At 26.9% G+C, this 23,494-nt stretch overlaps 1 protein-coding gene across 7 annotated transcripts; it reads left to right on the top strand.

Moving 5' to 3' along the window:
* The first annotated feature begins 35 nt into the window (after nucleotides 1–35).
* On the top strand, nucleotides 36–23,428 carry LOC100863626 (uncharacterized). Of its 7 annotated transcripts, none has more exons than XM_086907994.1 (17): nucleotides 36–987; nucleotides 4,080–4,260; nucleotides 4,577–4,643; nucleotides 6,086–6,156; nucleotides 6,936–13,927; nucleotides 14,019–14,155; nucleotides 14,225–15,001; nucleotides 15,069–15,183; nucleotides 15,282–15,412; nucleotides 15,495–15,638; nucleotides 15,730–16,926; nucleotides 17,002–17,414; nucleotides 17,583–17,816; nucleotides 18,353–19,249; nucleotides 19,356–19,485; nucleotides 19,588–19,918; nucleotides 20,011–23,428. In XM_086907994.1, the coding sequence occupies exons 2-17, from the start codon at nucleotides 4,103–4,105 to the stop codon at nucleotides 21,723–21,725; spliced, it is 13,509 nt and encodes a 4,502-aa protein (XP_086764120.1). In that variant the 5' UTR covers nucleotides 36–987; nucleotides 4,080–4,102; the 3' UTR covers nucleotides 21,726–23,428. The 7 variants fall into 7 exon arrangements, with proteins under 7 accessions (XP_086764120.1, XP_086764123.1, XP_086764119.1 ...); XM_086907997.1 differs by having other exon boundaries at nucleotides 6,092–6,156; XM_086907993.1 differs by having other exon boundaries at nucleotides 329–1,022.
* Nucleotides 23,429–23,494: the final 66 nt, after the last annotated feature.

A 23,494-nucleotide genomic window follows, 5' to 3' on the forward strand; every position in this document is an offset into this window, starting at 1 on the left:
AACATATGGCGGAATATGTATTGACAAAACCACGTGAAATCATTTAGCGCAGCCATTAATGGCAGCCATTGTACGTATATCGTGCGCCCTTCAGGGTTGTCATTTCGTTTGTTTCTTTGTAGATAGTGATTGAAATTGTAAAGAAATATCTTCCGGAGAAGAATATTTTCTAATATTTTAAGGAAATTTTCTTTATATTTTGAAAAAAATTCTCTTGTAATGATGCCATTAATCTATGATATATAGAAAAATAATTGCGTGTTCATATATCTGCTGTCATCTTTACGATGTGTATGTATATTCAGAAATGAATGATGAACTACCACGCATTATTGAAGACCGAAAAACAGCGCTCATCCGAAGTCTCGTAGTAGGATTTCAAAGTGTAACAAAACCTTCGTACCGGTGTAGGAAAACTTAAATAAATTAAAATGAATTTCGCATTCAGAGAATTGTAACATAATTTAATATAGAATTATTGGAAGCAGGAATGTGATTATAATTTAAATAGTAGATCTATATCGAGAGTGACGGTTTAGAGGAACCTATATATGCGATTCTGAAAATTGACATGGGTATACTTTTTCAGGAATATCGAAAGGTGGACATAGATAAATGTGTCTTGTGCGTGTATTGTAGGAAGTGACGTTTTATTGAATAATTAAACTTTTGGTATGTCAAATCAGTACTTTTGATGCTTAAATATTCATCGTAATAGTATAGTTCTCTAGCTTGTGATGCAGAATTATAGAGCGCGCTGCAGAACTTGAAAAAAAGTGTCAGTTCCAACGTAACTACGACATTGTGAAAGAGTTAAGCAATTCCATGCAGTGCGTGCACGTATACGTGCATTAACGGCGGGATCACAGTATTTCACACCTTTCTTCGGTCGAGTTGCTGTGTCGAGATTTCAGGACGCAGGATCGGGCAAACGGCGAGAGAAGATCAATGCATACGGCGATATTCTGCTGTGTAATGTTTTATCAGGTGTGTCGTCGTAGATAAAAAAAATTTATTCTTTGGTAAGAAATAGGATATTTATCTGTTATTTATGTTAAGAAATATGTGAATCGTAATCTTGGTGGAATAGAAAAAGGTTCTTGGAAAATCGTTGCATTTTTTGTTTTAACAAGTAATATGGCCATTATTGAATGCAGTAGTATGCTTTATTTTATATGATACGATACAAAGTATTTTATATAAAAAGTATTTAAATAGTAAATTGCAAAATTTTTAAAATTTATAAACTAAAAGTTTTTTAAGGCCAAAAATAATTATATAAAAAAAATTATAATCAAAAATATATATTGTATAATTTATCATTTGTGAAGTTAATGTCGAAGAAAAGTGAAAGAGAAAGAAAAGAAAATAAAGACAGAAAAGCAATGAGAAAGAGAACGTAATGTAAATTATCTTGTGTATGAAAACATTAGACATTCAAGTTATATAGATTTTTATAAAAATGTAAAATTTAATATAAAAAAATTGATTTAATTAAAAATCATTTTAGATTTAATATAATAAATATAAGTTGTATTGAAATAATCTTCTATAATAGATTTTAAAAATATACTAATTTTTGCTTATATATATTGTATCTAATAATAATTTGATTATAATTATTATCCAAATATTACTTTATTTAATTGCATCATATAATTAGAAACGTATAATTGAACATTAAAAAAACTTACATATATCTTTTTATATATTTATTTCATTTGAATACAAATATTGTATTTCTAGTTATCACTAGTATTCTATAGTAACAATGACATTGTTAGTGATGTTCTCCTAAGTAGAAGCATTTCCGTTAATATTATCTCGTAATTTATATATTATATATAGTAATATATAGTAATTTATATATAGTCATTGAATATAATATTACATTAGTATATATTTAAATACTAAAATTCAATCAAATATTTGTATAGAATTGTATTCTTCTAAGAACCATTTTCATAAATACGATCATGTAATAAGTTACCGATATAATGAAACACTTTGCAGTATCTTCGATCTATTATAATCATGTAAAATTATATTTATTCAATTATCATTCTAGTTACTTTATCATTATAAAATATCATTATAATCCTTAATAATTTGTCTTTAAAAATTTTAAGTTGCGTAGAATTATACCGAACAATATTGTATAATATCGTTTGGTCGCCATATTTGCTACTGCACTGCTATCTATGATTTCAAATCTTTTTGATTGTGCTTCCATCTACTTCCTCTCTCTTTCTAAAGATGATGAAACTACGTATATTGGATAAAATGTAACAAGGGAAACGTTTCTTAGATATGCTTTTTTCCTGTCCTGTTAAGTTCGTTATAAATATGCGTTCAAGTTTACGATAAAATAAAATCATAAAATCATAAAAATCATTCGGTACGTACAAAAATATATTAATAATTATTTAAAATAAGTTCCATCATACAATCGTTACCAGGAAGTCATTCCTTTGAAAATAAGCTGATTAAGTCTTTCAATTTCGGTATAATTTAGTGAATAATTCGAATAGATTCGTATTTCTCGTATACTTGAAAAATTCAATAAAATTCTATTTTGATGTGTAAGTGCAATATATTTACTCATCAATTATTTTTAGTTGTGATTCTTGTCACCAAATTTTTAAATATTTTTCTTAATAATTTAAATTTTAATATTAGTGATATTATGTAAAAATAATATCATATAAAAGTGACATTAATTATTAAATATTTAAATTTTGAAGTTTTTTTACTTAAAAAATAAAATGTATAAGGTGCTTAATACGCATGTGCGCTGCAGTTAATAAAAGCATAAAAATTGTAGAATTCACGATGTGTTTTCTCTTAATCGTAAATTGTTTTCTATGTACATGCTTATAATACAATTTATAAAACAAATATTTTTGATAAAATCAAAAAAAAAAAATGAAAGAGTATTGAAAAAAGTTGAAAAAATAATCACGTGTTTCTTTATCATTAATGATCTTATGAATTATGTAAAGAAATATATTTAAAGAATAATTCAAAAAGTGAAGCAATTTAATATAAAATAACTTTTTGATACTATGACAATATTAAAATTATTATATTTCCAGAGAGCTTAATTATTATTAAATGATCGATTAATTAAACGCCATTATTTAAATTTGATAATTAATTGATTAGTGCAATTAATATTATATTTATAATATTTACATAAATAAGATTTTTTATATATAAATATACATAAGTGATAAATAATACATACGAATCGCAATATTTCTTTCTTTCATACATATACATTTTATATAATGTAATTCATTATTTCTGTTATTGATCTGTAAGAGTGTCTATGAATAACAAGTTAAATAAAAATAATCGCGAATAACATTTCGAGATAATACAAATAATAATATTTTAATTGTGTAAAAAACAATATCAAATTAATTCAAATGAATGGATTACTCAGTTTGAAATCTTTTTTTTTATTTAGTACGAAATAAGTATTAATCTGTAACAAAAAAGTATAATGTTATATAATGTATCAGCTTACAATGCTGAAAAAATACAGATACTATGAATGAAGTTAGATAAAGTTGAATGATTTAAAAATTATCACAAATGATTTCTATTAAAAAAATTTCTATTAAACGAAAAAAGATCAAATGTCTTAAATTAATCTCTATTTAAATATGTTATGATATTTTAATAATTTATTATGTTGATATACTATATAATGTTTTGTTTAAATTTTTTTTTATTAAATTATTAAAAATATAAAAATTTGAATTAATGAAATATTATGTTAAATACATAATACATAATAAATCAGAACTTAGTTTGTTCACAGTTAAATTTGACGGCTAACTACAGTTAAGTGATATAAATCTTCGAATTATTATTATGAAACTTTAAACTTGAATAATTTTGATTGTTGAAATAAATATTAGAAAAATGAAATAAAAAAAAAAGAAATCATAGAATAACATGAAGAAAATATAATTTATAAATTAGTAAGAAAATGTAGAAGAAACAAATGATACAATGTTTGATAATCGAGAGATATTTGTAAGTATAAAGATTTTCTTCTCTCGGTACAGGTGAGCAATATACGACAAGCGAGATGGACGAGTATGATAAGAAATTTGCTGAAATGCAAAAATACATTCCGTTTTTGGAAGCGATGATAGAGCGATTGCAAAACGTTAAGGATAAATCGCGAGAGGTACAACTGCAGAAAATGCAAAGTCTACACGGGATCTTATCAAACAGCAAAAGAAAGTATGTTTTGCAGATATTTAGACGTATATAAAATAAAAAAGTCTCTTTTAATCATCATAACATTTAATAATATTAAATGCACAATAAAAAAATTAAAATATGAAACAAAAAAATTAATTTTACATTTTTTGCTATTTAAATTTTATTTACAAATTTTCAATTTTATTTTTATTAATTTACATTTTTTTCTTATTTTCATATGGTAATTTATTGTATTTTATCATTGTATACTGTGAAATATGTCTTTCATAATTATATATAAAAGTAGAAAAAAAAATTTGAAACAATTAATTACATTGTGTTATCGATGAAATAGGCTGAAGATCGAGACGTTGCAGCGATGCGAAGATGTTCTGCAAAAATTACACAACAGAGTAGAAAAGGTAGATATTAATGGCTATAACAAACTTTCATTACATGGTACACTGAATTATTTAGAGTCTTTTCACCATATTTTATTGAAGAACATATATTTATTAATAATAATTAAATCATTAAATTATTATTCAGTTTGAAAATTCAGTGAACCAAAGCATAGCGTTTGGCTTTTTGTTCTGTATTACTAATATGCACTATGCAGCTGGCCCTTAAACAATTGAAAGATTCAAATTGTATATGAATTTTCCTTCTAACAAACTTCGGAATTTTCATAACATTAATAAATATTAAACCAATATGTTATATCCACATACACGCATATTTTTTCATTGAATCCATTATGTATCGCATATGTATTTTCTTTTTCTTATATTTTGCTTAATTATATTAATTTTCTACTTAATTTTATATTTATTTTATTATAAGAATATACATAATTATATATGCATAATTTTATGCACATTTTTTACATAAAAATTAGTGCTTTTAAACTAGGGCCATCTGTATTCACAAATGAAACATATAAACGAGAATGTTTATATATTATAAAAAATTGTTTCAATAATTGATTATAGTTTTATTCTAAAATAAATAACTCGATCGGAGCGATATATTATTTAGCTTGATTTCGTTCTCAAATGGAACAAATAATAATAGAATTTTGAACAATATTATTTAAAAAAAAATACGAAAAAAATAATATGACATTTCTTTCTATTATTAAATGATTCTATTATTGAATGAATGGAAAAAAATTTATGGTTTCTTGTTTTCACAAACCTCTTACTCGATCTCTCATTTTGTAAGCAATTTCAAAAAAAAAAAAAAAAAAAAAAGATAAAATAGTAAATTTATTTCGAATTAGAATATTTCTTATTATAGATTAAAACTATATATAAATGATATACGAATATAAAAATATTTATTTTTTTATATTTAACATATTGATATTTTTAAAATTAAAAAAAAAAATTAAAAAAATAGGAAAAAAATACAATATTTTGAAAAACAGCTCTTTTATATCGTTTCATAATACTGTAGATATTACATTACGATGCTTTAATAGAACAAATTCTAACTGTTGCACCTATAATGCATTATGTATATTGGTCTTTTTTAATAGCATTTGTATGATTTTTTTATAAAATTAGTACAATCAAAATTTCTAGAATTTATTCTAGTAGAAATTATTTATAATTGGAATCTAATGTAAAATAGATTTAAATATATTAATAATAGATGTTTGTAGAACAAATAGTTCACGGAAATTTTTATTATTACTTCTATTAAATTTCTATTAATTTCTATTATTAGTATCTTTTTGGTAGATAGACATAGTTGCTTCAAATTTCACTTTATTTTCTGTTCTTTATACTTTTGAATGTTTTCAGGCTTCCGTAGTGCATGTATTGTCTTTGTTATTTTAATCATTCTAATCTGACACGAGTTTCAGGGAAATACGCCTGGTTTACATTTTCCTCACAAGAAAAACGATGCTAACTCTACACAATCTTCAAAGTAAGTGAATAAACCTTGTACAAGAGTTTATAGAAGAATTTCATCATTCATTACTTGTTATATATAACATAGCAATATTTCTAAAATTAAAATTAAACTGTTTATATTTAAATTTGTTTAATTTTGTAAAGCAGTGGTGTTCATAAATTAAATTTGTTCTGTTTATAATTCCAATTTTTTAGATTTTTTAAATCTTTGTTTTCATTAATCATTATTTCGACATCTTTCTTATTCGTCTATGTAGAACATTATAGCCTTTATATGCACCTTTTAAAGTTTTTCATATTTTTAAGATCTATAAATAATCCTTAAAAATCTTGAAAAAAACATAATAAATTAAATTTTTGACAATATAAATCATAAACATTTAATTTATAAAATTTTTTCATTCATCTATCGTCATCTGTCGTAAAATATAGATATGAAGTTCTTTTCTTTACAATGGAGTATTGCATATATTATAGTTATCTCCTTCTTAATCCTGTTTTGAGATTTTTTTTTTAATATTCTATTTTATCATGTTTTCTTTATAAGAATTCACTTTCAGTCTTCAAAATATCTTTAGAATAAATTATATCTTTATGAAATTAATGTTAATTTACTAAGTTTTACAAATTCAAAAAATTTAATTTGAACATCATTGTTAAGAAAAAAATATCACTGTAAATCTAAAATACGATATTGTTACAAAAGATATATTGTTAAGATATATTGTTTACAAAATGTTGTAAAAAAAAATTTAAAAGATATTGTAAACATCGATATGAATCCCGTTTCAGCATGCCTGAAGAGATAAAGTCTCAATATACAGAAGACACAAAATCTCAATATACAGAAGATGTGAAATTTCAGCATATAGAAGATGTAATGGAAGATCGAGAAATTCATGAAACGCCGGCCAGTCCGAGTCCTCCAGTTAGTCCAGACTCAGGTTCACAAGTGGAACCGATAATAATTCCCACAGAACGTAGCATTGATTTTGATGATAAATCCGACAGTAAACCAGCTTCTCCTGATCCTATCGAAACTTTACCAACAAAAGCTCCTATTATCATACCTACGGAGAGAACAAGCAACGATTTAACTCTTTCTCCACAGCTTGGTTTGTGCAAAAGCACGGATGATGTATCGTTCACTGAATGGGAGATGCTTGAAGAAAATGAGAATCAAATTTCAAGAAATAAAAACTGGCAAACGATTATTAATTCCAATCACGATGCGATTTCAGTTAAAATGATCGGAAATAATCTATCTCAGAAAATGAACGATGGGAGAGTTATATCTATGCCAATATCTTCTTCTCGACAAATTTCTTCTGCGGGTGGTTCTAGAAGATTATCATCTATATTGGAGAAGAATCGATTAACGGAACAAGTTTCATCAGACTCTAGATCAGAATCACCGATAAACGTATCTGATGCAAGATTGAAGTCACCAGACTCAGAGATTCTATTTTCTAAAATCTGTAAGAACTCATCATTGAGGTCAAAAGATTCGATTTCTAAACCTACTTCGAAACCTTCAGCACCATTATTACTTTCACCACCTCCAGTTTTTACGGAACCACCATTGTCTATGGAAGATTTGGCAGAACTTCTGAATGAAGAAGATGAAAATAAGGTGGAAAAGAAGAGTGATAGATTAAGAGATGATATGGGCAAATTTAAGAAAGACAAACATGAATTAAATATATTAGGTGGTAATAATAAGGATATAAAAGCATCCAAGTCATTTTTGTTGACACAAGAAGATATTGACAGTGAAAGTGAGAGGCGTTGGGAGGAAATAGATAAGCATATAGTTAAGTTAACCAGTAGAAAATGTTTACCTAGTGGTTCAAGTTCTACGTCGATGACAAAAGTCGATGCTTTGAAGTCCAATGAAATTAAGGGACCATCTCAAAATAATTTAAGCCATACATCAAGTACATTAATGGATAACAGAAATTTATCTTCTTCGCCTGGTTCCAAAACGGAACCGCGTTTCGCGGATAATTATGAGCGACATTCTCGTCAGTCACGTGACAACCAGAATCATGATAAAGACAAAACTAATATACATAATATGCATTGTCGACCTGATGACGACATATCCAATCAGATTCCTATGCACCATGGCGGTTCGATTAAGCCAGATGATAGAAATGCTGTGTTGTATCAAAGACGTCAAAATAATATTGGTCCTGAATTGGTACCATCTAGAATAGATACAGAATTCAGAATGGAAGGTTCTGAATATTTTAATAGACAAGTACCTAATCAAGGACATTGGCCCTCTATGCATCTATCTGTTAATACCAATGACTTTTGCAACAATCAATGGCCACCGTCTTCCAATTTTAACGGTGTGCCTAATTCTCCTGCCCAAACATATCAACATACGATCGGTATTTCACACCAAGAGATGTGGAATATTTCTAACAGAGAATCCATTCATATGGATCCCCATCAAATGAATGAGACTCAAATGAGGCCTAATCAGTTTTCTTCGAATATGAATACTGGTATCAGGCCTTTAATGAGTCCAAACACAAGACCTCAAGATTTGAATCATATTTCTCGACCAGATGATATGCCTAATATTGATGTTGCTAATGTATCAACTATACAGCCTTTAATATCACCTACGAGATTTTCTGTTGGACCACAATACAGAAATTTTCAAGGTGAAAATAGGTCTTATGATCCATCTTTTGATAGAGGAATAGAATATTCTCATCAGAGACAGCCATGGGATTCTCCGGTTAATCGATCGAATGATGTATCTTATAGAACAGAAAATGAAGTTTCTTGTGGTATGATAGGACCCGCGGAAGGTCCTTCAGGACCATCATATCCAAGGCCTAGTACACCTTGTCCTTGGAATAGAGATAGAGATCGTAATATAGGAAGAGGTCGTAATACTTATTACAATGAAAGAAATAGAGGAGAATCGAGGAATAATTTTAGTCGCGATATGCGTAGGTCTGAATGGCCTAGGGACAGTCATAATGACTGGGATTGTAATCGTTTCAATAGAGATGCTAGAAATATATCCGATCGCGATCCACGCGTACGCATAGATCACAATGTAATTAATCAGAGTTCTGGTCAATCGAGGGATAATAGTACCTTAGCTAGAGATCCACGATTGGCCAAAGACAAGCATTTTTCCATTGTCAAAGGTAAAGATGGTAATTATAATGAAAGAGATCCTAGAAAACGTTCTGCAGCATCATCATTTATTGCATCGACATTTAGAAAGACTAAAGAAAAACCTAAATCGCCTTCAAAACCAACAGACAGTTATAAACGTATTGAAAACCTAGAAAATAATAACAAGCAAGTGCAAGAGAAAACAGCAAAAGATAAGATGCAATCGCCTCTAGAGAGTTTATATGGAGTTATTGATACGAAAGCAAAATCTGCACAAGGATATAGTTTGCAGAATTTTAAAATTCCTAAAATAAAACGTAATGAACCCTCTGAGTCACCTACATCAAGCCATGTTTCTGAGGAAATTAAAGAGTGTCTTTTGGAAAAACAAGATGATAAAATTATTAAAAAAGATAAGGAAGACACTACTGCAGAAGTAAGTAGCAGTAGTGATGGAAAAGTTTCTCTTGAAAATTGGAATGAAAATAATGTCATTGTTGACAAAAAGGAAGAATTGAAGGAAGATAATATTTCTAAAGAGTCTGTAGAAGACAAAAGTGATATGAATATTGCAGAGTCAGATTCTATTACTATTACTTCTTCTAAATTACCTGGAAATATTGAAAAACTTAAGAAAGAAGAAATAGAATCTGAAGGATCAAAATCAAAGGATGAAGTGACTCAAGAATGGATAGAAGCTTTAATTAGAAAATCTTTTGAATTTGGAGAAGGAAAGAAATTTGTTGAACAAGCGAAATTCATGCAAAAATTGGGTGAAGTATTGCAAGCGAAGAAATTGAAGAAAATTAAGAAAATCATTGAATCAGAATCAGAAAGTAGTAGTTCAGATAAAGATGATACTTCTGAAACAAAGAAAATTCAAATAAGAAAGAAACGACGAGTAATAGTTTCAGACAGTTCAGATGAAGAATCTCTTGCTGAAAGACTTGGTATTTTGAATACACCAAATAAAGAAATTCAAAATATAAATGATCAGAAACAAGAAAGAAATAAAAACAATAAAAAAATGTCTCTTGAAATTAAATCTTCAGATCTTCTAGAGAAAGAATTAGATGGTAAAGATTCTACTACTCAAAAAGAAATTATATCAGAAATTCAAAACACTGTTGAAGAAAAAGAGTCAAATTCCGAAACAAGTATTGAGAAAAAAGAAAATATTTCAAGTATTCAAGAAATTTCTAAGGAGATTAAAGAGAATGTTAAAGAAGATCTAATTGAAGATAAAGAAATTATTAACAAAATACCAAAAGTTAAAGCAAAAAGAAGAAATTCTTTGGAAATGTTACAAGAAGATATTAGGGAAATGTTTATCAGTGATGGTGTTGTTGCAGCAACTGGTCATCGATTATGTAGAACACAAAAAGAAAATCAAAATAATGCTGGTGCTACTACTTTCAATCAGAATATTTCCAATCAAAATACTTCAACTACTAAAAAAGATGAATCGAATAAACGTGATTTGGAGATAGATCCTGATGTAGAAGATACATCGGGAGCTTCTTTGAAACAAAAGAAATTTATAAAATCACGTGTTTCAGAGGAATCAAATAAATCCAAAGTGAAACTGAAGAAAGAAATGCAACGTGTTACTCGACAGCGTTCGAAACAGTATAATCATAGTTCAGATAGTGAAGAAGATCAACCATTGGCATTAAGAACAGAACTGGCTCAAAACTCCAATCAAACTGTAAATAATGACTCTGAAGTATTAAGGCGAAGCAAACGTATTATTAATAAGGAAGTGATAAAAGAACCGCGTGTAGTTGTTGAGAAAACAGATATTTCTAAATTAGAATGTTCTAAAATGATGTTTGATAGCTCGTCTGATGAGAGTTTTGGAATAGATGTGTCTGAATTGGCAGCTGCTGTAGATATCTCACTTCATCCAGATAAACAACTTGAATCAGAGACAACAGAATCCACAGAGAAAAAAAAGTTTAATCAAATTTCTTTTAGAAAATCTACAAGAAAAAAGGGAACTGAATTGATGAATGAAAGTAAAGATGATATTCAATTTACAGATGAAGAAAGTATTACTTCCGATATTTCCATGTCAAGTAGTATAATTTCTGGAAAAAAAACAGATAATAATATAACTAGGATAGAAATTAATAGCAACGAGAAATTATTAAGCAATATTTTAGTGGGATTAGTATCAGTAAAAAATGAAGTAGATAAAGATTCATCAATAGCAGATAAAGGAAGCGAAGTAGATAAAGATTCATCAATAGCAGATAAAGGAAGCGATGCAGACGTAGATGATGATATCAATGATCAAGTACCAACTGAAACAAATATTAAAAAATGTTCAATAAAAAAGAAGAAGAAAAAGTGGCAGATGGGTATCTTATCTAAAAAAAGGAGAAAGAAAACTCTTATAACTTCTTCTCCTAAAGTTGATTGTGATACTTCTGAAATGGATACTTCCATTAAAATGGATAATATTTCAGTCTCAGAAAATACAATAAACAAAGAAACTAATTCTTCCAATAATCAGACAAATCAGACTTTTGAAGATAATATTAAAAATACTTCAATTTGTCAAGAAAATTCAAAAGAACAAAAAGCAGAATTATTGCTAACATCTGATTTTATAGAGAAAAAAAAATCTTTATCTAAAATTGATCTTACTGAAGAATTATCGGAAGTTAAAGAAGAAAAAGTTATAGAAAAGCCTCTCATTAATATTACAAAAAATATGGTTAAAAATAAAAATGAGGAAGAAAAATCATTTTCTGATTTGGATATAAAAAAATTAATTGATTATGTTTGGACAGGACAAGAAAGATATAAATGCTTACTTTGTTTTTTTATGGGAAAAAATATTGTTCATCATTATAAATTGAGCCATCCTGGAAAAGAAATTTTAATTTCTAGATTGAAAGTTTCAGATGCTTTGTTAGCTATTCAAGATGCAAATGATAATAATATAGAAAATATATCAAAAGAACTTCTTACAGAAGAAGTTTGTAAATTTCGTTGTAGATTTTGTTCCTTGTTTATTGAAGGTGCTGTTAAAGTTGCAATGGAAGCATTTTATGAACATTGTACAACACATACAGGTGAATACAGATTTCGATGTAATAGTTGTCCTTATCAGGCAGTAGCTAAATCTTCTATGAGGACTCATTATTATAAAGTATGTCGAAAATTTAAGGATACTTTTGCTGAAGCGATAACTGAGGATGAAATACCCAATGAAAATCGTATTTATGGTTATTTATGCTCATATTGTAATTATGTTCAATTAAAGAAATCCAATGTAGAGGAACATGTTGATCTGTGGCATAAAAATGATTTAAGTGTTAAGATTATTAAGATAAACATGTCATTAGAATCTGTTGAAGAAGAACCTAAAGTAAAATTAGAAACAATTCAATCAAATTCAGTAAAAGCAGAAGAAACAAATAATATAATAAATAATGTAGCAACTTCTGTTGAACAGAATGATGATGATGTGACTGAAATAAGAATAATAAAAAATAATAAAACTTCTGAAAATGAGATCAACAAAGATAAAGATATACTTGAAGTTAAATCACAAGATAATTGTTCTGAACTACAAACTGCTAATGATGAAAAGAAATCTCCACAAGCAGACATAGATTCTAATTTGCCATCAGGAAATTTGAGTGTGTTCGTTTGTCCACCAGAATTAGAAAAGAAAGAAGTAGAAATTCAATTAGAACGGAAGAGGAAAATGCAAGAAATTATTCAAAACATTGGTATTAGATTACAAAAAGATGCATCCAAAAAAGGTTTATCCATTATAGATAAATTGAAAGATAAAATGAAGACTAATATAACAAATAATGAAATTGATTCTAATATAATATCAAATAATATCAATTCTCCAAATAAAAACCCAATTAATTCCACGATTTCATTATCTAAAAATAATATCGCTAATTTACCTCAAAATTCTGAAGTTTCGTCTATAATAAATACAGAGAATAAGCTATCATCTGAAGAAAGTTCTTCAAATATGAAACCTGATAATTGCACACAAACGCAACTATCTACCATAGATTGTGATTCTAAAACTGAAAAAGATTCAACAAATTCAAAGATTAAAGATCCTTTGATATCATTGGATCAGAAAAAAGATGGTGAAAGTGATGCAGAAATCAGTGATAACGAGAATACGAAAGATAATACTGCTCCTATTTATGACTCTGATTCTAGTAGTGAACAATCAGATGGTGAACTACCGACAGATGTTAATGTCATTTTAAAAGAAACTTCAAATATTAATGCATCTTCGAAAGATCCAATGCTCACCACTATTCAAAGACTTGCTGCTCAACTTCAAGCTGCAAAACCACTTGAAAAATGTAAAGAAGAAAATTGTTCTAAAACTGATTGTTCTAAACCTAAGGAATCTAAAAGAACTTCCCCTTCTAGTTCTATTCCTAAACCACCAGATGTTGTTCCGATATCAAGTATTAAGAAATTTATTGGAAAAAAAGAAAATAGATTTCATGAAATATCACATGAATTACACGATGATAATAATCCACCTAAAAACTTCATCCGATTGAGACGTCTTAGTGGAGATATGTTGTCTGTACCCATACAGTCTTTTGACTTTCAAGATGTATCATTATCAAAAAACAGTATGTATATATATATATATGTGTGTATGTAAATAATATAATAATTTTTGAATTATTTTTTGTCATTATATAAAAGCATTTTATCAAATAGATGTAAATCAACCAACTCCAGATAAAATGGATTCTGTATTAAAATCAGATATGGATGAAGAGTGTTCTTTTTTAAAAATCGAAAATGTAGTTAGTCTTGCGCCAAGAGCTGATAACGATGGTGCCGAAAGTCCTATTGTAAGTGATGAGATATGAATTCGTTAAAAATTTTTTCATTTCAAATTATATATTATAATATTTTTATAGGTACATGATATAAGGAAAGCAGTTGAAACGTCTCCTATAAAAAGTAAAGGTGTATCTTTACTAAAAAAATCTAATTCGCCTTTAATTTTAAAAAGACTTAATACCGTGACTATTACACAACCATTAACAAAAAATATTCAAACAGTAGTACAATCTACACCAGAAACAGTAAAATTGATTCCAGTAAAAAGTATTTCTCCTTCTCCAGTTTCTGTAACTACCACGCAACTTACAACTAATTTCATTCCAATTGCTCCAAAGTCAAAAATTATTCAAGTAGACAATAAATTATCTTTTCCTATTTCTACAAATAAGAATTCAATAATGACTCCAATGAGTACACGAACTGTAAATATTGGGTCACCACAATCTTCAAACTTAAACTATAAAATTTTGAAAGTCGTTCGAACTCCAACTATTTTAAAACCAAAAGAACCTATACCTCCACCTACAGCAATTAAATTAAAATCTGCAGATGCATATAATACAATGTTAAAGGCTACGAAATTGATTCATTTGTATAAATGTATGGCCTGTCGCTTTACTACTGATGTATTAGCACAATATCATCAACATTATCTTCAACATGCAAATGAAGCAGAGAAAAAAAAGTTATCACCACCATTTGATTACCAGAAATGTGCCTATTGTCACATGATATTGGAGGATTGGAATCAAATGAAAATACATATTGATGAAAAACATGCGCATTGTCGTTATCAGTGTATTTATTGTTTTTATAGAGCTGTTGTTCCTTCTTATGTACAAATACATCAGGTATAGTAAAAATGAAATTATTTTGTAATAATTTAATTTTTGTTTTTGTCATTTGTTTTATTTATAGGCAGTAGCTCATCGTGGACATCATGGTATTTTACTTGGTAAACTTATGAAAGAAATACCTTTAAAAGAAGAACTTAATCGACATGAGAATGTATTTCCTTATGTCTGCCAACATGGTGCGACTTTTATATTATTTTTCATTTTAAATGAAACTTGAATAAGTAAAATTTAAATTTTATTTAAATATATAATGAAGTTAAAAATATATTTATAGATTGCGGAAAATTTTTCTTTGTTCCTGAATCTTTTATGGCACATTTGAAAAATAAACATGGTGCAAATCTTTCTACTTATAAATGTCACGTGTGTCGTGTTACATTTATGAAAATAGATCAGCTACTTGCGGTAACGTTATTTATTAAATTGCTTTCTTAATTCTTACAATTGCTTAATTTTTAAATTTATTTTTATAAAATTACATTTATAGCATTATAAAATTCATGGATTTTATAAATATCAATGCCTATATTGTTTGCATGGTTCGGATTACTTTACTGAAATGCATAGTCATCTTAGTACATTTCATTGCGATCGGTTACCACAAGTTCTTGAAAGGTCTCTTCCTCCTCAGGTCAGATATTATAATAACATGTTATTAATGAATTATTGAATCAATAACAAATTATAACTAATATATTATTTTTAAAATTATTTTATTTCAGCCAGTACGAAATAAAGATGTAATAGATCAATTAATTATAAGAACATTAGATGATACTTTTAAAATCACAGGAGAAATAATTGACGTGGAAAATGATGGAAAAGACAATAAAGATGTGATAAATGTTAGCACATCTCCATCTCATAAGATATTTTGTACTCAATTGTCTAAAGATGTAATTATGTTGGATAAAGATGAAAATAATGTATTAAATAAATCGACATCTAGTATATTTGGAACTAGCAATAATGCAAATAGTTGCATCAATTTTTCAAATTTGTTACAAAATGAAAAACCAAAAAACGAAAGTTTAAATGATAGTGCAATAAATAAAATGTTTGGGAATTTAATAAATGATTCTGATGTCTCGGTAACATCAGTTTCGAATAGAAAATCAACGGATAAAAATTTATTAGATAAATCTAAAAAAAAAAGTGCTTCACCTGATAGAAGTTCTATGGAACCAATTGAACGCAGTGAAGGAACATTTGATTGCAATGATGAATTTATAAATATCAATTTACTGGACAATCCTGATTTTCTAAAAAAAATTAACACTCATTCTACTAACATATCTATAATTGATAATTTGACTATTAACAAAAGTAAAATGGAAGATAGTGATATTGAAATAGTAGATATTGACGATACAGAAATTCCGGCAAAAAATATAAAATCCGAATTAAATAAAAAAGATAGCATTGATACAAATGAGAAAGTAAAAGTGAATCCAGAAAACAATATAAAAGAACAATCGCGTAGTGATATCAAAGATATAAATACTAACGAAAATTCTAATATCGTGAAAGCTGATAAACCGATGACTCTAGATGATATTAAGGATACTGGTTTTTCAGGAATGAAATTATATAAGTGTGGTTACGAGACGTGTGATTATGGTGCGCAAACTGCGGCACAATTAAGAATACATGTAAAAGAATGTTCTTTAGGAAGTGAAAATAAAAATTTAACATGCGCTCATTGTAAAAAACGTTTTTTGAAAATTGGATTTTTATTAGAACATTTAAAATCACACGGACTAAAACGATTTGGTTGTTCATTGTGCAAAATGAGATGTACAGTGGGTTATCAAGCAATGGCACATATGAAAATGAAACATAAATATACTTATAGTAAGTTAGTTCCAGCTGATCCAAAGAATCCATCTGTAGATGGATTATTTATTGTGCAACCTATTGTAAGTAATACTTTACAATATTTAATAAATATATGAAGTTTCGTGTATATAAATATTTTATCTATTTTTTTATAGCGTCAAAGTGGAGAACGTAAAGGAAAGAAACGTAAAACTAGTACAAAATCAACTGAAAAAGATATTGAGAAGATAACAACAGATATTGAAAAATTTGGTCCTGATGAAATAGAGTCTCTGCCACTTCAAGCTATTTACAACCGGGAAGTGCAATGTGCAATGTGTCCTTACACGACAAAAGTTCGTACGAACATTATTAGGCACTTACGATTGCATGCAAAAGATGAAAGTGTGCCAGAAAGTGGTCCTGTTAATCCTGTACCTTGCTTAGATAAAAAGGAACGGATGTTCGATAAAATGGTGAATTTAGCAAGTAGTTCCCATCAAAATGGTCGAATGGGAGGAAAACCAAAGGAGAGTAATAAAAATAACGATGACGAATTTATTCCAAAATTTATACCTGAACATAAGAGGTACGAAATAATTCTTTTTAAAATTATGTCATAATAATATTAATGTTCTTGTAAGAATGAGAGTGATTTTGTCATATGTAAAAACGTTAAATGTTTTTTTTATTCAATTTAAAAATTTTAAAAATGAATTGAGAGATGTAAAAAATGGTAATATTTTTTTTATAATAGATACGTATGTGGTGTAGCTGAATGCAATTATTTAACAGTTGATGAAGCAATGTTAAGATGTCATTTAAAGGCTTTGCATTCTGAGGAATTATATTTCCGATGTCCTCATTGTCCACAACTACCACCAGGTCAAGAAGGATTAAATATAGCGATTGATAAAATGGGCGTTCATTTGAAAATGCACGATACCAGACTTTATAAATGTTCTCACTGCAATCATCATCATTATCATAGGTACAATGATGTTTATGCCTCACATTTGGTTTATAATGCACCATATGGCTCACAAATTTTAAACACGAATTTAAAAAAGATGATTTTTTGAACATTTGATAAGCATATAAAATAAACATTACTAAAATATATAACTGGAAAAAATATATAATTAATTAATAATAAATATAACTTGTAAAACCTAACTAAAACTGGAAACTAAAATATTTTTGAAATTATTGATTATATTAAAAATATTTCAGACAAAAATTTAATAATTTTGAGGAACATTAGTAGGGAATTAGTAATTTATAAGAAATAATAATTTATATTGATTTAAAAAATTTAAAAAAACTAAAATTAAAATTACAAAAATTCTAAATATATCAAATGCTCTTCGATAATATAAAAACTTTTGTTTAAAATTTCATTTAAAATTTTTGTAAAATATTTTTTAATATTAGTCTGTAATTTTAAATGTCTTATTTTTCATATTGCTTGTCAAATGTTTAAATAAATTTTTACTTTTATAGTTCATTTTCTATGCTTTTTAATAGTAATAAATTATTTACCAGGCACGTTGTAGAAAGACATCTTTCCGATAAACATCCTGAAAAAAGACCTTTTGTAAAAGTAATTAGAGAACTAGAAAACACAGAGAATAGTCAACAATCTATCCAAGAAGAGATAGAAGAAGAAATACCAGATCCGGATGGAAATCATTGGAAATGCAACATATGTGATTATAAATGTGTGTATAAAGCAGATATGGTTAATCATACATCTATTACACATGATGAAAAATGTCAATACAAATGTAATTCATGTTCTTTTAAAACTGGTGGCAAAATTATGTTTGAACAACATGTTACTAGCAAACATTCTAATGATTCAAATGTTGATTATATTTTAATATATCAACGAATAAAAGGTATAAATAAAAAAAATACAGATAATATAGAACAAAGCGGACAGGAAGAACCTTTTGATACTACTCCTCTTTGGAGAAGAGATATGCCTCGAATTAGACATATTCGCGGAATTCTTCTTGAAGAAGAAGATGAAATATCAACAGAATCTTCTTTAAAAATAGGAAAACGGAAAAGTGATGCAGAACTATCAAGTACTAAACCAGCTAAAATAAAACCAGGAAAATCTGGTTCTTTAGATGGCACAAAGCAAACAAAAGAAAAATCTAAGCGATCATTGTCTTGTGATAAAGTATCAACAGAAATGGAAAATACAAGTACTATTTCTAATACAGTAGATAAGTCCAAAGAAACGAAGTCTAAATCAATTGAAGATAATGATATCAACGAATGTGATATTGGAAGATTTGGTCCTTATGGAAAAGCAGATGGGAATATGTACGTTTGTACTTTATGTACGCAATTTAAAACAAAATATAAACACGATATGAGAGATCATCTCTACAGAGAATTAAATTATGCTAGGTAAGTATTTTTGCGAATTTATTTCATTATTGCAAAATATTTTCCTTCATTTAATGATATTAATGATATTCATTTAATTATATTATATATTATATAAATATTATAGATGGCACTGTAAGGAATGTGGATATTTATCCGTAAATCGTAATGCTCTATTGAAACACTTTACTAAACATCATAATGGAGAACGTCCTAATCATGAACCATTGTCTCCAGATGATGATATTGAAGAATGGGTAATTTAATCTTTATATATATAAAATTATTTTAAATATTTTAAATACAATAGAACATTTATTGCATTATTATTTTTAATAAAACAATGTTTTAACATTCAGGTTGGTACATTATTAAAGAGACAAACACTAATGATAAAAGGGTTATTAACCAAACAAAACGTAAATAATATAGAAAATTCTACAATTACAAACACGATTGGAAATGATTCAAAAACATGTTTTACAAAAGTTACTCAAAGTACTATTACAAAAACTGTAAAAACTGCAAATATTACTGATAAATCTTTTAATAAACAAGATAACAAAAAAGAAATTACACAAATTAATTTAGAAGTGCAAGATGAATGCAATAAAGATAATTCTATTGATATAAAAAAAGACAGTATATCAATGAAAGAAAAAACTGTGAAGATTATGGATGTTGAAAAAGGTAAATATCTTTAAATAAAATAAATTAAAATAATACAAAAAATGTTGTATTATTTTAAAATTATAATACTAAAATTGCAATCTTTAATATAGCTGCACCAGAAGAAGAACAAGAAAAACCATTTACTTGTAAACATTGTAAAATGACATTTTTCCGATGGCGTGGTTTTAAATTACATATACAATTGACACATTTAAAGCGACTTGGATTTATTTGTCCTTACTGTGATCGTAGCACGAATTCGGAGGGTTTAATGCGTCAACATATTCGTTCCAAACATCCCGGTTGTCTTGAGAAAATAGTTGAGAATCCAGCAGCAGGTGAACCGGAATTACCAGAAGAATTTTGGCAACAGGAATATGGAATCGTGTTTCCAAAGAGGTATAGAAAACGAAAGAGAAAAATTAGCGGAGAAGAAGTTGTGGAAAAAAGCGATAATCAATGTCAAATTGAACCTCAAGAAAAATGCAACATCTGCAATTTCACCGCCATGAATATGACCGGTCTTAAAATACATATGAGGATACATGCGACGAAAAATACTTTGAAATGTTCTTATTGTACTTTCACTGCAGCAACAAACTCAGAAGTTTGGGAACATTGGGAAATTAATCATCCATTTTCACCATTTAAAGTTGAAGATATATCACCATCTGAATCATCTAGTGAATCCACAGAAATTGAACTCAATAAGAAAGTTATTAATGATGATTATAATAATGATATAGAAGAGGAAGTCTCTGACATCAGGGAAGAAGATTCTATTTATTATTGTTTCTATTGTTCTTTCCGTAGTAAATCTTTGAATACAGTTCAGAATCATTGGAACATGATGCATAATGATTCATTGCAAAATGATTCTACAAAAATAAAATCGAATTATCCATTTAGATACAAAGAAATGCGCGTATCTTCGGAAAAATCGCTCATTAAAGCTCAATGCTCGAAAACTCAAACGGAAAGTTCTTATGAATTATACTTACAGCAATCGCATAATAGTGATGTACAAGAAATTGAAACTTCTGGATTAAAGCAAGAAGGTTGGATTTGTCAATGGTGTAATGAATTATGTGATTCTGAAGTTAAAATGAAAACACATCATAGTATGTTCCACTCTCACTTACCATTAAATTTTAAAAAACAAGAAAAAACTAAAATATCTCGGGGATACGTTTGTCCAGAATGTTCATTCACCACAACATTTATTAATGTAATGAAAAACCATGTGTCAAAACATATAAATCTATTTAAATGTAAATATTGTGATAAAACTTTTAGTTGTCCTTCTGAAGTTTCCACACACAATGCCGAAGAACATCCTGATATGGAATTGAAAATAGAAAGTATACAGAATTACGAGACTTTACTTGAGAAGGTTATGGTTAAAGTTAAATGGCAAAAATCTGGACAAAGTGCTGATAAAAATGAAATTTCAATAGAATCACCGCCAAAAAATCACGCGGTAGCTAAGAAGTCTACAACTAAAAGTGCATTTCGATCAAATATTATTCCTTATAGAATAAAGGCAGTAGCTAGAAAATCTACTAATCCACATTCGAGATATCTTACTAATCATAAAATACATCATAAAGAACAAGAAATAAAAAACAAACAATTTTCCTATTATGGTGTTCCTAGAAGCCCTATTAATTTAGCCAAATTGAATACGTATATGGTAGTCGGTGGGCATCGTATGAAAGTAAACTGTACTACTCTTGCACAATTAATTAACATCGATCCGAAGATAATATTAAAAGATCTCAAGAATGATATTAAAAATACTGCAACGTTTAAGAAATTAAAATAACGAATGGAAATATAGAAGGAAATATTATTTTCCATTCTAACAACGCTGTTTAATTTATGGTGTATAAATATTTATTATATGATCATTATTGCTACAATGATCACTAATAACCAAAGTAATTTTCACGATATTAATATGCTTTTCTGTGACATTTAACAAACATTATGATAATGAATTTTTATAAAATTCATTATTTTCTCATCGCATGTTATGAGGTGAGAAATGTATAATACAAAGTTGATTGTTCTATAATTATATATTTTGAGCTTCTACTCGCTGTTAGTGTACATTTAGAAATTCTGAAATATAAAAGAAAAATACAATAATGCATACTTCACTGATGCTAAATTGAAATAACAAACACCAAATTGAAGTGAAATAAAAAGAAGATGTAGATGCTCACTTGTGGTAATTTCAAAAGTTGATGAACTAATTCCGCATTAGTTAAGCCTGCATTACTGTATTTATATTTGCTGTAATATCATGTTGTCCTTTTATAAATAACCTTACTGGACAATTGAATTTAGATAAAAAAAAAAGAAAATTTTTCATACTTAAATATAATAATAATAATAATTATATTCAATTAATATAATATCAATTTATTGTTAGCACTGTATATCAATGTTGTGTGTTATACACATTATGCACACATTACATTACACACTATACACACATTACACATATACATAGAGTATATAAACTCTGGATATATATTTCTAATTCCAAAAACATTATGAAAATTTATTAACTAAGAAAAAATTGTGCCATGTTATCCATTGATCTTATGAAAAATTATCCTAAAAATTAAAATGCAAAATTATAATATTATAAATATATAATATTAAAAATATATTAAAATCAGTTAGATAATTCGAAAAAATTATTAAATTTATTTTGAAATATGTAAAATCTCTTAATATAAACATGTTTGTTTTTTTTTATAAATAATAACGTGTAATGTAATATTGATAAATTATCCTAAAAATCAAAATGAAAAATTATAATATAAATAAAAATATATTAATATTCATTAATTCAAAAAGATAAATTATTAAATTGATTTATTTTGAAAAATCTTTTGTGTAGACATATTTGTTTTTTTTTTATAAATAGTATTGTTATAATATGTAATGTTATTTTTAAGTACTTATATTTAATATCGACTAATTTTTATGTTTCATTAATCTGAAGCGTTCGTTAAATTGTTTCTAAAAAATATTAATTATCTCAATTCAAGAGAAATTGATATAGTAGTAAAGTTAAAAATTTTATAAAAATAATATGTTGAAAATGATATGATGAAAAATCAATCAAATAAATTTAACATTTGAAATTTTATATTTATCGATATTGAAAATAATTATCAATTATATAAATAATACAATATTTATTTACAAATTTATTTTGTAAGACTTAAAAGTTATAATTTCTTTTTATGAAAGTATCGATAAGTAAAAATTTTATATGTTAATAATTATATCATATTTGATATATTATTTCGAACAAAAACCATGTATATAAAATATATATTTTGCACATAGGTTTTTGCTCGATATTTTTAAAATCAATCTTTTAATATCGAACGTAAAATAAAAAGACAAGACTGAATGTCCTGTAAGTAGTTTATAAGAAAAATACTGTAAATATTGTAAAATTGTAAATATAAAATTTCACATAAATATTTTTGATTTTTATAATAATAGTGGTCGTCATTTCTATTTTACATTTTTTATAACAAAATTATTTTAAAATTATTATAAAATTTA

This window comes from Apis florea, unplaced genomic scaffold, assembly GCF_048593485.1.
Source record: "Apis florea isolate Af1SG1 unplaced genomic scaffold, ASM4859348v1 contig_3036_pilon, whole genome shotgun sequence".
Classification (NCBI taxonomy): domain Eukaryota; kingdom Metazoa; phylum Arthropoda; class Insecta; order Hymenoptera; family Apidae; genus Apis; species Apis florea.

Bases quoted from the DNA above. Each gene is read 5' to 3' on its own strand.
- LOC100863626 (XM_086907994.1), top strand. From the start codon at position 4,103: ATGGACGAGTATGATAAGAAATTTGCTGAAATGCAAAAATACATTCCG. The intron at 15,002-15,068 runs GTATAGTAAAAA...TTTTATTTATAG, and splicing joins CTTATGTACAAATACATCAG to GCAGTAGCTCATCGTGGACA. The intron at 19,486-19,587 runs GTAATTTAATCT...TTTAACATTCAG, and splicing joins ATGATGATATTGAAGAATGG to GTTGGTACATTATTAAAGAG.